This window comes from Terrapene carolina, unplaced genomic scaffold (assembly GCF_002925995.2).
Source record: "Terrapene carolina triunguis isolate 2854851 unplaced genomic scaffold, T_m_triunguis-2.0 Scaffold38, whole genome shotgun sequence".
NCBI classification, from domain to species: Eukaryota; Metazoa; Chordata; order Testudines; family Emydidae; genus Terrapene; species Terrapene triunguis.
Window position 1 is genome coordinate 12,724,568 of NW_020664389.1, and position 17,108 is coordinate 12,741,675.

General features: G+C 40.2%; 1 protein-coding gene across 1 annotated transcript in view; it reads left to right on the plus strand.

Moving 5' to 3' along the window:
• The first annotated feature begins 1,064 nt into the window (after positions 1 to 1,064).
• Positions 1,065 to 17,108, plus strand: part of CADM2 (cell adhesion molecule 2) — a 252,246-nt gene continuing 236,202 nt past the window's right edge. Inside the window, exons 1-2 of the mRNA XM_026652673.1 lie at positions 1,065 to 1,077; positions 1,776 to 1,925. Of these exons, the coding sequence (XP_026508458.1) occupies positions 1,065 to 1,077; positions 1,776 to 1,925 (163 nt within the window). The remainder of the gene's footprint in view (positions 1,078 to 1,775; positions 1,926 to 17,108) is intronic.

The window sequence follows — 17,108 nt, forward strand, 5'->3', positions numbered from 1 at the left end:
AATAATGTTTGCTCAAATTTGATATTTTGATGACAACTCTTTTATCCTATGTTTCCTTCAGCTACTGTAGTCTCATGCCAAGGAAACATTTTTGTTTTAATAGAGGAATTAAAACTGTGCTGAGTTCATTTGATTTTATTTATTGAGATGACTTTTCCTGCAACTGCTGCTAATTTATTTTGTTCAGAATACAAAAATTTAGGCAATAAAGTATTTTAATGTAAATTGAGTGTGAAGGATGCTGCTTCTGTTTTTTCTACAGCAGCAGAAAGCTTACTCAGTGATCTCCAGTTTATTCCAACCCAGAACTGGATGGTCTACTTGTAGTTGTGAGAGGCTAGTTAGTCTTCAAGGTTTTGGGCACTTTTTCCGAAACTGCCAACAAGGCTGCCAGCTGCGGTAATGTTTTTTGTGGGTGCCTGCCTCGCAGGAACTGGAGTAACACAACCAAACTTATTTTGCATAAGCTACTGCACAGCCATCAAAACTTGCACTGGATTCTGTCTTGTCACTATAACCAAGTCAAACAATAGTGTGTATCTATCATTTATTCATGGTTTCTTTGCATAGTTGCATAATTGCACTTGTTTTTAATCATTTTTGCCTTCTGTATAGGCTAAACCCCAACCCCTCATTTATTTGAGCAGAGTTCTATGAGTGCCACTAAAATATAATACTTATCTTAAAGTTTTATGCCAGATCTGTGGGTATTTGGTATAACTACTGGTATATTGACAGTTAATATGTTTGATATAATAGTATGACATAAGCGTGAACTTGTCTATTCGTTACATTTAGGACTGTAAGGATATTTTCCAATTCAGGTTTTTCATACTCTTCAGTGCCTAGCTACGTGTTGTACTTCTCCATTATAAGAATCTTTATGCCAGTGGTTCTAGCAGAACAAGTAGTATATTTTACTTGTAAGCTTTCCCCACATACACATTAAAAACTGTAACTCCTGTTTTTGTTACAGTTCCTCTTTGTGTCGTCTTTGTCCATTATATAACAAAGTATGCGCTGATTTCACAAAATTGCTCTTTATAATAAATATGTAACTGGAAATGTGTATAAGAGGTATTTTGGTCAGCTTCACATTGTCTTTTTTTCAGCAAATTCTTAATGTGCTCTATAACATTTTGGGATAAAATCATAATAGAGATGTGAAAGGACTATTACATCAAGTCTATCCCCAAACAAGTTCAGGTGATACTTCCTTACACCACACTTGTTCTTAAACAAAATGCCAAAACTGGCAAACAAAAGCATCAAGAAAATTTTCCAAAAAAAAAATTGTAAGCTACCCTATCTTTCTGGCTTAAAAAAAAAATTCTATGTTGATTTCAAAAGAGAGTTTCATAGGGTTTTTTTTTGTTTTGTTTTTTTTTATATTTTCTGCTTTTAGCAGATGTTACAAATAGTCTAGGTTTTTAGGTACATTTAACCATGTTCTTCATAATAAGAACCATATATAATACGTTGAAGCATCTGTGGACATGGTTTTCAGTTTGTGTGTCCGAATAGGGAGGGATAAGGATTGTAGGATACTTCCTAGAAGATAATGAATATTAAATAATCTGCAGCTCTTAAATTTAACCTGGCTATCTCTCTGATACAGAGAACATAGTTTTGGTATATCTTTTTTTCCCCCTTTGGTAAGACTATTACATCAAATTCAGACTGTGCAGGCTGTGAGAAGTTAATGTAATAAATTCTGTTCTATAACTTTCATGTAATCGGGATTTTTTGTTTTTGTTTTCTTTAATCCCCTTCAGGCAGCCAAGGGCAATTTCCACTCACACAGAATGTTACAGTTGTTGAAGGGGGAACAGCAAATTTGACCTGCAGGGTTGATCAAAATGATAACACCTCCCTCCAGTGGTCAAATCCAGCTCAACAGACTCTGTACTTCGATGACAAGAAAGGTGAATATATTTTCTTTAATAATTTTGAAATATTTAATGATAATAAATATCTTAAATGAGACAGATCATTCATTTATTCCAAAACTGTTTTAATATGTAACTGTATTTATGTTATATATTAAATATTTCTGTTTGCTAGGCATAAACTCTAACGAGTACAGAGTTTTGTTAGTCTCTAAGGTGCCACAAGTACTCCTGTTCTTTTTTCAAAAGAGTACTTAACTTATAATTTTTGATTAAATATACAGAGTTTGTTTCTAACTCTCTCTCTTTGATTGAAGTTATTATTGTAATGTATATCTTGATTTCTTACATGATTTTCATTGCCTACATTAAGAGGTTGGAGGAAAAGAACAACATTTTTCATGATTATTGCAAACTGAACTGGAAATCTTTGTTTAGATGTATTTCGAAGGGCGGGTTAAGGAGGGCTGTGTGCGGAGGGGATGTAGTAGCCTGAAAGCACCATATCTTGTCTATGGTAGTTAGTGGTGGAAGGATAGATAGTATTTGGCTCAAGTTTATTGGATTTTGTTTGCTTGTTTTTGTTTTTAAACAATTAGTGTACAGTTACCATCAAATGGTTATTCAGCCAAACAACTAATCAATTAGTTCACTTTTATATTTACTGCCTGAGTTTTACTAATTACATGATCCATAGGTTGTGGTGGTGGTCTACCCAGATGAAAAAAATTGGAACAATTTCTATTCCTTTTCATAAGACAAATATTGCTTATTTAATAGGGTTTGCTGCCAAGATTTATGCATCCATCTGACCTGAATAAGCCAAGAAATGTATCTTTTGCGGTAAAATGTTAACAAGGGAATGCCCTTCGATTTCATACATAAAAACATTCGAGAATTAACAGAGCTAAATTTCGTAAAATCTCTATTTGGCTTCAGAACTGCAATAACCTTGATGTTGGCTCCAGCAGTAGCGAAGCTTGATCGAGTTTATATTTAATCCTTCTGTGAGGACTCGGTTCTGCAAGATGCTGAGCACGCTGGCTCATATCCAGCAAATGGGAGTACTTAGGAGCTTAAAGTTAAGCACTGATTAAGTGTTTTGCTGTATGATGGCAAAGGTGCTTAGCATCTTGCGGGGTCAAGCTTGAAGAGCAGGTTTTGGGTGGATCTGTGTACTTGATTAAAAGCAGATTTGAAAAGCAGTTGTATTATATCTACAGAACCTGCAATCAAAATATTTTCAAACTGAATAAGTTTCATTGCTACTAATATAATAGGCAAAACAGAATCTAATTAAGATACTGAAATGGTTCCTTTTTCCTTTGTGTAACTATTTTTTAATGTGTAATCATTGGATTTGCAATTTCCTTTGAGTCTCAAGTATGTTCTGAATGTTGGATTAAAGATACATAATGAAGGGTTTGCCATGTGTTAATATTCCTAAAACCCAATCCTGCAACCCTTACTCATGTGAGTAATTCTACTGATTTTGTGTAAGTAAGGAATACCTGCATTAGTAAAAGTAGTGGGTTTGAGCTCTTTTGTAGGCGAAACCCAATATCTAGAACTTCTATACATTTAATGACATTTTAAAAGAAGTGCAGCAGTAACATTTGAGTGGTTTGTTGCATAGTAAGTATTTGTGAGCAATTTATATTCTCTACAGAAGACACAGTAGGCTAAAGAAAATTTAAAGAACTGCAGTTTTCACTGAACTTTAAACTCTGTCCTTAGACTCTGAGGAATATGTGCAGATTTATTTGCAGAGGAATTACTGTACATCTGTTACACAGGAAAACTGCTAAAATGATCCAGAAGTATGCCTGGTCCTTAAAGCAGGCATATTCAATTATTTTACATTTATAAGGCATTGCATCCTGTTCATGTGACAATCCCATCTTTGACTATACTGCTGGGGGAAGTGAGCAGCAGGATAAAATGCCATGCAGAAGTCATTGCCACTCTCTCCCCACTTCTTCCAACTCAAATAATGGTTTCACAGCTTTAATCAGCAGCTGTCTGTGTGCTTCCACTTATGCCTAAAGGAAAGATTTCTCCCTTTTGGGTCTTGTATTGCTAGGCTGGAACTCTAGCTCTGAAAGCTTAGAAGGGTATCCCTCAGAGACAGCATTAAGTCCATCCTGAGGCCAGTGTTGAAGCGGAAGTCTGAGTCAGAGCCCTCTCTTCTTATAGGCACTTCATTTGTGTCCATTTAAGCACAGAGAGCTTACTCTTAGGTGCAGTAGCTCTGCTTCATCCATTGATTCCAGTGCCCAGACATTCAGAGTTCTCCACTGGTTTTGGCCCTAGCTGCATGACACATCTCTCTCCCTTCATAGCTATGTAAACCTCCTGGTACAGTTGGTGTTTGAGACCCATAAAATCAGTGAAAAAGAATAGGTGGAGACAGACAGACAAGTCTTATAGGAGTTGGATCTATGAAGCTCACTCCCACAGGAGATCAGAATGACCACAGACCCCTCCAAATTCAGAATTAAATTAAAAATAATACATGCCCTTGACTTAACCTTCCATCAATAAATTATGCACCATCACGCCACACACCCCCACAAACTAATCAAGCTGTTTCTTCTGTTGGTTGGAAGGAAGAGAGAAAGTGCCATTGTTATTTCTATTTTTAAATACTTGGAAGATGCTCAGGTACTACCATAAATGGGAGCCAGATGAGTATCAAATACATGGCTGGTGTGTACAGCAGCAGGAGAGTAAGCTGACATAAACAGTATGCAATAGAAGCAGAAAAGTTACCCGTGGATGAGGAGGTCTGAAATGCCCTCTCCACGATGCTGTTCTTCATGAAGGCCCTAATGTTTGCAAAAACTAGAACTACAAGATGGTGGTACAGAGGGACCTAGAGCCAGGCTCTCATCCAAAGACAATTTCTGATGATAAAAAAGACATGTTTAATGTAAATATAGTCTATTTTTGTGAACTAAATCAGTGAGGTATTTGAGAAGAAGCATTACCTACTTGGTTAAGACAATGGGACTGGATGGGAGGAGATGGTAACATTATTGGATTCACCTAATGGTACTATTATTCAGGGCTTGTGTAAATGAACACTTAGGTAAGGTGACCAGACAGCAAATGTGAAAAATCAGGACAGGAGGTGAGGTGTAATAGGAGCCTATATAAGAAAAAGACCCCAAAATCGGCACTGTCCCTATAAAATCGGGACATCTGGTCACCCTAGTTTGTGGCAAGCTGGGGTGAATCTACCCCACATTACTGTGTTGCTCACTAAGTAACGATGTGGGTTCCACTGACACACACTAAATGTTCCCTAATGTGCTTTAATCTACTCCCATTTCAAAGTGTGATAGTCAAAACGGACTGAGAAATGTTTAGTGCGCGGCAGCTGGGTCCACCTGAAGAGTTAGTGTGTGGCAGGCTAGTGTGGAGTAGATTTACACACGAGCTTTCAACAAAATAAGTGGTCATTTAGACAAGCACTGGGAGACTTCCAAACTTTGTGACTGAATAAGCAGCCAGTTTGATCTCAAAGAAATGCTGATAATTAGTTTTCATACAGTTGTCTCTTCAAATCTGAACATATCATTAAAGTTGGTCTTCTCTAATCAAGTCTCTCTCATTCTAGAATAATTTAGATGTGGTGCTACTGCCTACATGTTATATGCCTATAAACAAAACATGGAAAAACATTAGAGACTGGGATTCTGTTTTTAACTTGACTTGTCCTTGTACCTCACGTTCCTGTGTCTTTGGTCAAGTCACATAACAGATGTCTTCATTTTTCAATCAGAAAAACAGGACTAATAATGGATACCTTCCTTGCATGCGTTTTGTGAGGTGTAAATAACTCGTGTTGGTAAAATTGTCCAATATTTTTGGTTAGAAAGTTCAGTAAAAAAGTCACATTATTATTTACTCATTTATGAATTATAACCTATTCATTGTTTGCAACCAGAACACCAAAGATATTAATCACATTTTCCTTTCACGTCATAGATACATATCAAAACTTAACCCACACCTGAAATTACCCTAAAGTAAAAGCAAATACTGTCCATTAATATCAATTGCATATATATATAGTTGACGCACAGGAAGGTTTTTGTGTTCAAGGATGCTTTAAACTCAACTGATTTGAATATTTATGAATAAAATTACTTACACAAGTAATATTTTAGCTTGAGAGATGTTTGATGGTGTGCCTATATAAAATTAAAAGGAATAGAAAATTATGAATAGATTTTTCTTTCAGGAAAAACAATGACCTACTTTAATCTGTTTAATGTATGTGAATGAATATATCAGGTTTTTGTTTTTAGAGTCTCATGGCTTGGATTAGATAAAATATTTGTTACAAATTTGAGACTAGAGTGTGATTAACCCAATCTGGATATGCAAAGAGTGAAGGGGGGGGGTGGGAAGGGTGGAAGGTCCAATAAGCCTTTTCCTTCTTTATGCCCTAAAAACTGTAAGACACATCTAGATTAGGAAAACTGATCCACTGCTAGGATGATGGGGAAAGCGGTGGATGTGATATATCTTGTCTTTAGCAAAGCTTTTGATACGGTCTCCCACAGTATTCTTGCCAGCAAGTTAAAGAAGTATGGGCTGGATGAATGGACTATAAAGTGGATAGAAAGCTGGCTAGATTGTCGGGCCCAATGGGTAGTGATCAATGGCTCGATGTCTAGTTGGCAGTCGGTATCAAGCGGAGTGCCCCAGGGGTCAGTCCTGGGGCTGGTTTTGTTCAACATCTACATTAATGATCTGGATGATGGGATCCCTCAGCAAGTTTGCAGATGACACTAAGCTAGCGGGAGAGGTAGATATGTTGAAGGGTAGTGATAGGGTCCAGAGTGACCTAGACAAATTGGAGGATTGGGCCAAAAGAAATCTGATGAGATTCAACAAGGACAAGTGCAGAGTTCTGCACTTAGGAAGGAAGAAGCCCATGCACCACTACAGGCTGGGGACCAACTGGCTATGCAGCAGTTCTGCAGAAAAGGACATGGGGATTACAGTGGACGAGAAGCTGGATATGAGTCAGCATTGTGCCCTTGTTGCCAAGAAAGCCAATGACATATTGGGCTGTATTAATAGGAGCATTGCCAGCAGATCGAGAGAAGTGATTATTCCCCTCTATTCGGCACTTGTGAGGCCACACCTGGAGTACTGTGTCCAGTTTTGGTCCCCCCACTACAGAAGGGATGTGGACAAATTGGAGAGAGTCCAGCGGAGGGCAACAAAAATGATTAGGGGGCTGGGGCACATGATTTACAAGGAGAGGCTGAGGGAACTGGGGTTATTTAGTCTGCAGAAGAGAAGAGTGAGGGGGGATTTGATACCCGCTTTCAACTATCTGAAGGCGGGTTCCAAAGAAGATGGAGCTCGGCTGTTCTCAGTGGTGGCAGATGACAGAACAAGAAGCAATGGTCTCAAGGTGCAGTGGGGAAGGTCTAGGTTGGATATTAGGAAACACTATTTCTGCGGTGATCTGGAAGCCTACTTTCATCGTCTCCGACTCAAGGAATATTTTCAACGCACCACTGAACAGTGCACTGACCCACAGGAACCCTCCTACCAACACTACAAGAAGAAGAACTCTGCGTGGACTCCTCCTGACGGTCTAAATGACAGACTGGACCTCTACATAGAGTGCTTCCGCAGACATGCCCAGGCTGAAATTGTGGACAAACAACATCACTTGTCCCATAACCTCAGCCGTACAGAACGCAATGCCATCCACAGCCTCAGAAACAACTCTGACATTATTATCAAAGGGGCTGACAAAGGAGGTGCTGTAGTCATAATGAACAGGTCGGATTATGAACAAGAGGCTGCCAGACAACTCTCCAAGACCACATTCTACAGGCCACTATCCTCTGATCCCACTGAGGAATACCAAAAGAAACTACACCATCTGCTCAAGAAATTCCCAGCTACAGTACGGGATCAAATCTACATGGACACACCCCCAGAACCCCGACCAGGGGTATTCTATCTGCTACCCAAGATCCATAAACCCGGAAACCCTGGATGCCCCATCATCTCAGGCACTGGCACTCTTACAGCAGGATTATCTGGCTATTTGGACTCTCTCCTCAGACCCTACGCTACCAGCACTCCCAGCTATCTTCGAGACACCACCGACTTCCTGAGGAAACTACAATGCATTGGTGTTCTTCCTGAAAACACCATCCTGGCCACCGTGGATGTAGAAGCACTTTACACCAATATTCCACATGAGGATGGACTAAAAGCTGTCAGGAACAGTATCCCTGATGAGGCCACAGCACGCCTGGTGGCTGAGCTTTGTGACTTTGTCCTCACCCACAACCACTTCAGATTTGGGGACAACTTATACCTTCAAGTCAGTGGCACTGCTATGGGTACCCGCATGGCCCCACAGTATGCCAACATTTTTATGGCTGACTTAGAACAACACTTCCTCAGCTCTCGTCCCCTAGTGCCCCTCCTCTACTTGCGCTACATTGATGACATCTTCATCATATGGACCCACGGAAAGGAGGCCCTTGAAGAATTCCACCTGGACTTCAACAATTTCCACACCACCATCAACCTCAGCCTGGACCAGTCCACACAAGAGATCCACTTCCTGGACACTACAGTGCAAATAAGTGATGGTCACATAAACACCACCCTATACTGGAAACCTACTGACCGCTATACGTACCTACATGCCTCCAGCTTCCATCCAAGACACATCACACGATCCATTGTCTACAGCCAAGCCCTAAGATTCAACCGAATTTGCTCCAACCCCTCAGACAGAGACAAACACCTACAAGATCGTTATCAAGCATTCTTAAAACTACAGTACCCACCTGGGGAAGTGAGGAAACAGATTGACAGAGCAAGACGTGTACCCAGAAATCACCTACTACAGGACAGGCCCAACAAGGACAATAACAGAACACCACTGGCCATCACATACAGCCCCCAGCTAAAACCTCTCCATCACATTATCCACGATCTACAACCTATCCTGGAAAATGATCCCTCACTCTCACAGACCTTGAGAGGCAGGCCAGTCCTCACTTACAGACAACCCCCAAACCTGAAGCAAATACTCACCAGCAACTACACACCACACCACAGAAACACCAACCCAGGAACCAATCCCTGTAGCAAACCTCGTTGCCAACTCTGTCCCCATATCTACTCTGGCGACACCATCAGAGGACCCAACCACAAGGGCTCATTCACCTGCACATCTACTAATGTTATATATGCCATCATGTGCCAGCAATGCCCCTCTGCCATGTTCATTGGCCAAACCGGACAGTCCCGCCGCAAAAGAATAAATGGACACAAATCAGACATCAGGAATGGTAACATACAAAAGCCAGTAAGTGAACACTTCAATCTCCCTGGTCATTCTATTACAGATTTAAAAGTCACTATTATTGAACAAAAAAACTTCAGAAACAGACTTCAAAGAGAAACAGCGGAACTAAAATTCATTTGCAAATTTAACACCATTAATCTGGGCTTGAATAGGGACTGGGAGTGGCTGGCTCATTACAGAAGCAGCTTTTCCTCTCCTGGAATTGACACCTCCTCATCTATTATTGGAAGTGGACTACATCCACCCTGATTGAATTGGCCCTGTCATCACTGGTTCTCGACTTGCGAAGTAACTCCCTTCTCTCCATGTGTCAGTATATAATGCCTGCATCTGTAACTTTCACTCTATGCATCTGAAGAAGTGAGGTTTTTACCCACGAAAACTTATGCCCAAATAAATCTGTTAGTCTTTAAGGTGCCACCAGACTCTGTTATTTCACTAGGGGGGTGGTGAAGCACTGGAATGGGTTACTTAGGGAGGTGGTGGAATCTCCATCCTTAGAGGTTTTTAAGATCCAGCTTGACAAAGCCCTGGCTGGGATGATTTAGTTGGTATTGGTCCTGTTTTGAGCAGGGGATTGGCCTAGATGACCTCCTGCGGTCTCTTCCAACCCTGATATTCTATTATTCTATGATCAGGATCAGCTAATTTAAAAAAAACAACAACAACAACAAAACATAACTTTACCTGTTTTTAAACAGGACTTGTCAGCTAGTGAAATCCATATTAGTTAAGAGGTGTGAACTCACATGCTTTAAAACATAACCTATTTTCCTAGTTTAGACTTGGCACCATAGTTTCAGGACAGGGAGAGACCAACAGCAGTGGCTACTCCTTCAGTGCTCTTAGCCGGGCCGGCTCCAGGCACCAGCGCAACAAGCAGGTGCTTGGGGCGGCCAACTGAAAGGGGCGGCACATCCGGCTCTTCAGCAGCAATTTGGTGGTGGGTCCCTCAGTCCCTGTTGGAGGGAAGGACCTGCCGCCGAATTGCTGCCGAAGAATGAAGCAGCGGCTGTAGAGCTGCCGCCGAAGTGGCGCCGATCGCGGCTTTTTTTTTTTTTTTTTTCCCCGCCACTTGGGGCGGCAAAAACGCTGGAGCCGTCCCTGGCTCTTAGGCCTTGTCTTCCTAGGGAATCCAAATGTAGATATGGCCAGAGTCATTCTGCTTCTTCCCTTTCCCTACCGCTACTTCCCAGCTCACCCTTCCTCCAAGCTGTGGCTTAAAAACCACATATAGCCATTTGTTCATTAATTCTTCTTAATCTACCTTAATTTGAAGTGTGAGTGTGAAAATGAAAGTAGACAACAATCTCATTTTACCAATAAGCACTTGGCTAACTTTTCATTGGACAAAGAGTTGTACAGAACCACTGCAGGTAACAGCTATTTGTTAAAGCTACTAGTACAGCTTCACTTTTGGCTGTAGAAGAGCATTTATTCCAAGAAAATATGAATTCACAACTCACCATGTGTAAGTTAAAATTCTTAGGAAGCAAATGCAAATTACTTGCTGCACATGAACAGATTTTTTCACCTACAAAATTTTCAATTAAAATGAATAATTACCATAGAAACCTCTGTATCACTTTATGCACACAAGTATCCTTAATTATATAGCTGCCTTTCGAAGAAGCACAACAATGCAGAACTGGCAGAAATGTGATTTTTTTTTTTTTAAATGAACATACGTGGGAGGGTTTAAAAGAATTATTTTCATCTGTGTTTCTTAAAGCAGTGGTTCTCAACCAGGGGTCCAGGGCCCCCTGTGGGGCTGCGAGCAGGTTTCAGGGGGGCCGCCAAGCATGGCGGGCATTAGACTCTCTAGGGCCCAGGGCAGAAAGCTAAAGCCCCACCACAAGGGACTGCAGCCCAGGGCCCCACCACCCAAGTCTGAAGCTGAGGCCTGTAGACAACTTAGCTTTGTGGTGCCCACACTGTGATGTGAGGCCCAAGCAACTGCCCTGCTTCCTACCTCTTAACGTCGGACCTGGCTTTTATATGCAGAAAAACAGGTGTTATGACACAGGTGGGCCGTAGAGGTTTTTATTGCATGTTGAGAAGCCTCAGAAAGGAAAAGGTTGAGAACCCCTGTGTTAAACGATGAAAGATGGGAAATAAACAGAGAGGCATAAGGAAAGTGCTATGCCATAGAAAGATAGAGATGTTTGATAAAAAGATGATTTAACACAGACCCCTCATTTAACTTTCCGCCTTCTTTTTATAGTCTAATATTTTATACTTATTTTGGTGGGGGTGACGGCTTAAGTAGAGAGGGATCTTGAAAGAGATGGAAGCCCACATGTACTGTACAACCAAATGATGGCTAGTTGATGCCGAGTTTGTTTGATCTCATCAGTTTAGTAAATGATGCACTCCGATTATTTTAAAAAGGAAGAGACTGGTATCTGGCTAGCATACCTCAATGTTTTTGTTCAGTCTGCCAAACTAAACTGGAGGAAATATATGCTCTTTACTTTGGGAGGAATTTGGCATGACTGTTGATAATAAAATGTGCACTTCTGTTGACACTGATCATAATTAGTTTGCCATGAACTGACATGCCAAATCTTTGACAAGAGTTATGTCTGATGCTAATCATTGTTGGGTACATTCTCTCTTACACTGTTATCAAATAATAGCACTTTGATGCCTTAGTAACGCATTAGTGAACAAAATTCAACTTCATGATTATTCATCCTTAGAAGGAGAAGATGTTTCCTTAGGTGACCTTTGTTTATGTCGCATATAACAGTACTTGGCACTTAGGGAGTTATGTATCACCAGAGGATCCCAAAAGTTTTCAAAGATGCTGCTGCATTAAATGTGGTTATGGGTGGGCACTGCACTTGCAGCAGCTCCCGGAAGCATTCTGCGGTGGAGAATGCAGATAGGCACAATGCCACAAGTGAACCTATAGAAACACCCACAGGTATTTCAACTGACATTTGTTTCACTATTTGCTCCCCCTCAGTGGGGGCCTTGCATAATCAGCCTGCGTGGGATGAGGGTAGGCCCAGAACATGTCTATATTCCAAAATGGATGCCTTTGGAGTATGTAGTCCCATGAAAACATCTCCTAGGATTTGTTGTAGGCATGTTAAATAGTATAATTGTCACTCATTACACCCATAACTCAGTGTGGAAAATAGTGTGTGTGGGGGGAGGTAGCACAGAAAGATAGACACAAAATAACACCAACAGAAAGTGAAGATGCACCAGTGTCCACAGCAGACCACCACCTTGGATTGTGTGGGTTTTATAATTTTTAGTTTATAGAAAGCTCCTCTTTTTATTGCAGGGGTTTAGGTCAATTGGTTTGTTTTTATTTTTCCCGAACCCAGACAATTTTAGCTGTTAACCTTAAATAATGAAGAGTTCAGAGTTGGAAGTTTTCAGTGTGCATTGTAAAGTAGAACTTTGGTTTAGTGATTTTTAGGTCTTTTTCGTAGTTTTAGGATAGTTGTTCACAGGCCTTTGATTAGTTTGAGCTATTCACATAGGTTAGATTGCTTGGTTTCATAGTCACAGTAGTTGCTGACATCTCATGCAGCTTTGTATCAATAAGCCATTTGTTAACACACTCAGTCTGGACAGTTCTCATTCTTCATTAAGGCACATGGTCAGATGTGTTGGGCTAAATAAGTTTGGCCAAGAATTTCAGAAATGACTAGTCATTTGAGTGCCCGTATTTGAGTGCCCACCTTTCAGACCCCTTAAAGGGGCCTGATTTTCAGAGGGTGTTGCTCAGCACTTTCTGAGAAACAAGGCTCTTTAATGTTTTTAGCTCTAAGGGTCTCCGGTTGAGGCACTGAGCATCATTTGTGCACTGCTTAAAAGATAAGAAGTAAAGCAGAACAGATTTATTAAATATATCTTGGGGAAACTTTTTTTTTTGGTAAATGAAATATGTAACAGTATGTATTTTCATTATAATAAATTAATAGAATGACTTCCACTTCTACCATTTATTTTTTCATCGGGACCTGGTGAAAAATACTTGGAAATATTAAGGGAGTAAATAAACATTTTGTAGCAATGGTAGTGAAGTCTAGGAGTTTGCATTATTTTGTGCTGAAGTATGGGTGTTTGCACAAATTAAGACCCCTAGCTCTGCAACTAGCTATATTGAGAATGAAGTTGATTCATTGAAATATGATGAAATGAAGAAGTGGTTATGGTGATATTGCTAATGTTGCTTCTTCATTTAGCTTCATTTTATGTACACTAGTAATTTTTTTTTCTTTTTGGATGACTACAATTATCACATGAAACAGCAAATACATGGCTATTTTAATTGTTTATTTTTTTTAAATTCACATGCCAAACATATGCAATAGACAATATTGTGGATATTGATTTTAAAACAAATTTCTTGGCTTTCAGAAAAGTGTAAAGCATTAAACTGAATTCTGAGCTTATTTTTTTCTTTTTACTCGGATCCAACAGAGTAGCCCCTACTCAGCAGATACTGACTTTTGTTTATATGACCTTGGGTAATCCTGGCCCAACTCATGTTGGTAGGGCCAGGAGATAAAGATTGATCAGTTTCCAGAATTCTTGCATCTTGTATCCTAACTATACAATGTCAGAAGTAAATTAAATCTTGCACAAAAAGAGAAAAAATGAAACCATATTAATTTTTCATTCTGGAAGGAACCCTGATAGAGAAATGGAAGAAGTCATTGCAACTCTTGCAAACTTTTCTGAGAGCAATTGGTATAGAAGAGAAATTTGAGAGGGTAGAATCATGCGAATTACCATAGGAGGCAGGCCCAGAGGCACCAGAGATCTATACTTCATTTCAATGGGCCATGAAGGACACTGAAGACTGATAGACAAATAAATATTTTTAAAAAAATCAAGAAAACTGTGAACCATGTCACTTAGGAAAGGCAATTTTCTTTGAGAGAAAGTAGCTGCTGGGTGAAACCATTGATCTTTATGTTGCATAACTACTTAATAAAACAGTCGTATGAACCGAACAATTAATGGATGGATGGGATGGAGACTGAATTATTTGTCGTATGAGCAGCTACTGTGTCAAAGAATGATTGCTGTGAGAAATTGACTTGATGTTCACAGGGCTAGTAAAAACTGTGCTTCCCAAACAAAAGTGCTAAGAAGCAGTAGAAAAATTGAAATGTGCAGTTAAAAATGCATACCAAGATACAAAGGTAGTATACAAGGGTAAAGAAATGGCAGAGACGAGATTTATTTGCCATATATGTGGAGACAATCACAACATCTTCAAAGATGTACAGAATAAGAAGTGTGGTACAATAAATTATAATAAATAAATGAGATACATTCATGACCATTCAGCTGAAAGACAAAACTCTGATCATGATGGCAGAACAGAGTTATTTGTGTTCGTTTAATAAATTCACCAAGCAAGGTTCTACAACAGATTGGTTTGTAGTACTGGAAACAAATGAACTAAACATGAATTTCAAAATATATACTCAGTGGAATTGGAATACAGTGTAATCACAGCAATCATATACATAATGATTGGGGACTGCCTGTTAAAAGAGAACTATATTTGTTTCAAATAGCCATTACAAAAAATAAGCCTATGTGGCAAAATCACACTGCATATCTTTATAAGGCTAGATTTCACACAATTTGAAACAGTTGAACAGGAATTCCATATATATATGTTTTGGATGAAAAACAGTCTGCAAAAAGTGATAATTAGACACGTGTATAATTGGACTACCAAACTAAATGCAAAGGACATTTTTAAATAATGTGAGATTTATCAAACTGGCATACATTCATATTACAGTCTTTGAGTGCTTGCACATGTTCACTCCACTTTAGGGGGTCTGCGCACCAGCGAACTGGAGACAGAAGTTTTTCCCATAGTGGTACCTGTTGGGGTGTTGTGTGGGCCCTCCTCTCATTCTTGCTATTAGCCTAACAGGTAGCACTGCCCTAACTCCCTTCATTTCCTTATGACTGCTCATGATTGGTTGTCTGAGCTAGTGCAGGCTCCTCATGCTTTTTGCCTTACATACATTATAGATATAGTGTAAATAATTTTTTTTTTAAAGTTCTAGTTAAAGAATGGCACTCGTTTTCCATTCTATTTGGTTTTCTTGTTTCCATTGAGTTTTGGCTTGGAGACGAGGCATGCTGAAGTCTCCAGGCTTCACATGCTATTCTGGTTGCAATAAGTTGATGCAAGTCGGTGATCCCATTCCAGTTGCTTGAAGTGTTTTAGTGAGAGACATGTTAGGCATAAGTGCCCATTTGCAGAATGTTTAAAACCTGTACTAAGAAACTGGGAGAAGTTTGGCTTCAACATGGAGGCAGCATTGCATCCCCCTATATACCCAGCCGTTCAGTTTGCAAGAACTCTGACATGTCACTTTCCCACTGTTGCCGGACTTCGTGGCTTCCCCACAATGAAGGGAAACAGGCCATGTCTACATTACTGGCTAAATTGGCACTGCTGTGATTGATGCAGCAATGTTGATTTAGCGGGTCTGGTGAAGACATGCTAAGTCGATGGGAGAGTGTCTACTGTGGACATAGTGTGGTGTAGACACTGCTGTAAGTTGATCTAAGTTACGTCAACTTTAGTTATGTAATTTGTGTAACTTAGATCAATTTACAGCGTTATTGTAGACCAGCCCCCAGAGAGAAGACTATGCTCTCTATCCCTTATGCCAGGTAAGCATCAGAAGTCCAGTGCTTCAGCTTCTTCACACCACAAGTTGTTGTCATCTTAGAGGGCTAGATACTGGTCAGATTCGCATAAGAAGTTGGGTTCTGAGGCTAGAGTAGCCTCAGAGAGGTGCTCTCTGGTGCCACACTCTAGCAATTTGAGTTCTCATCTTCAGTACCTCATGGGGTACCATCGAGACTGACTCAATTGCCTTGTCCTTCTGCTGCACCAACTTCTCTAGTGCAGATTGCACCGATAACACCTGAGGCATATGTGCTGGCAAGAGACACATGTGTCCGTCAGTACCACACTCACCTCTGAAGGAGGAGTCTGTAACTGCTACCATTGCAGTCACACAGGTACTGACTATGACAACTGCTTTGATACTGGCACATAAGGTACCACCACCAGCAGACTTTCTCTCAATACTGTCTGTTCCGGTGCTTCTGTTCACCAGGCCAAGCATTTAGTACTATCTGCAAGGAAACCCCAGATAATTTCATCAGTACAGTCCACTTCATGTTGGCTCCAGTCCCATTTTGCCTACCTCTCCACGAGGTACTGCACCACCTTGGCACTCTGTCGCTTCATCAGATGACTTGGAGGTGGGTTCCTACAGATTGCAATCCTACTCCAGAAGAGCTGGAGTATCTCCATGATCTTCAGTGTAAAAATATAGCTCTCAGTAGCAAAACTCTTATGGAAGCAGGTTGAAAGAGAAACTGTTGTGTGGTTGTGCTCCACTTCCATGTGAGATGAAGTCCAAGATAATCCTCACCATGCTAGTGGACATCTTACATTCATCAGATCCTACTGTGGAGGAAAAATGGACTAAGGCCTAAACTTTGGTCAGGTGAACTGTATGTATGGCCAGGTGAACTGTATGTGTGGCCTGGAGGAAGAAGAAAAGGGGGCGGGGGGAGGTAAAAAGGAGAAGGGTAGACAGAAATCATAAAAGCAGAACTAACTGTAGAAATTATAGAAGTAGAATTAACCTGTGTAACAGACTATGATTAATAGATGTCAGGTAACAGAGCAAGAAACAGCAAAGGGCAAACTAAGAATAACAGGAAAGCTTGCTATGCTATATTCCCTTTTATGGATATTGTATTCCATTTATGGCAATAATGTTGATGAGAAATTATGTATTACTAATTGTGGTTTTGTCCTATGTAAGCTC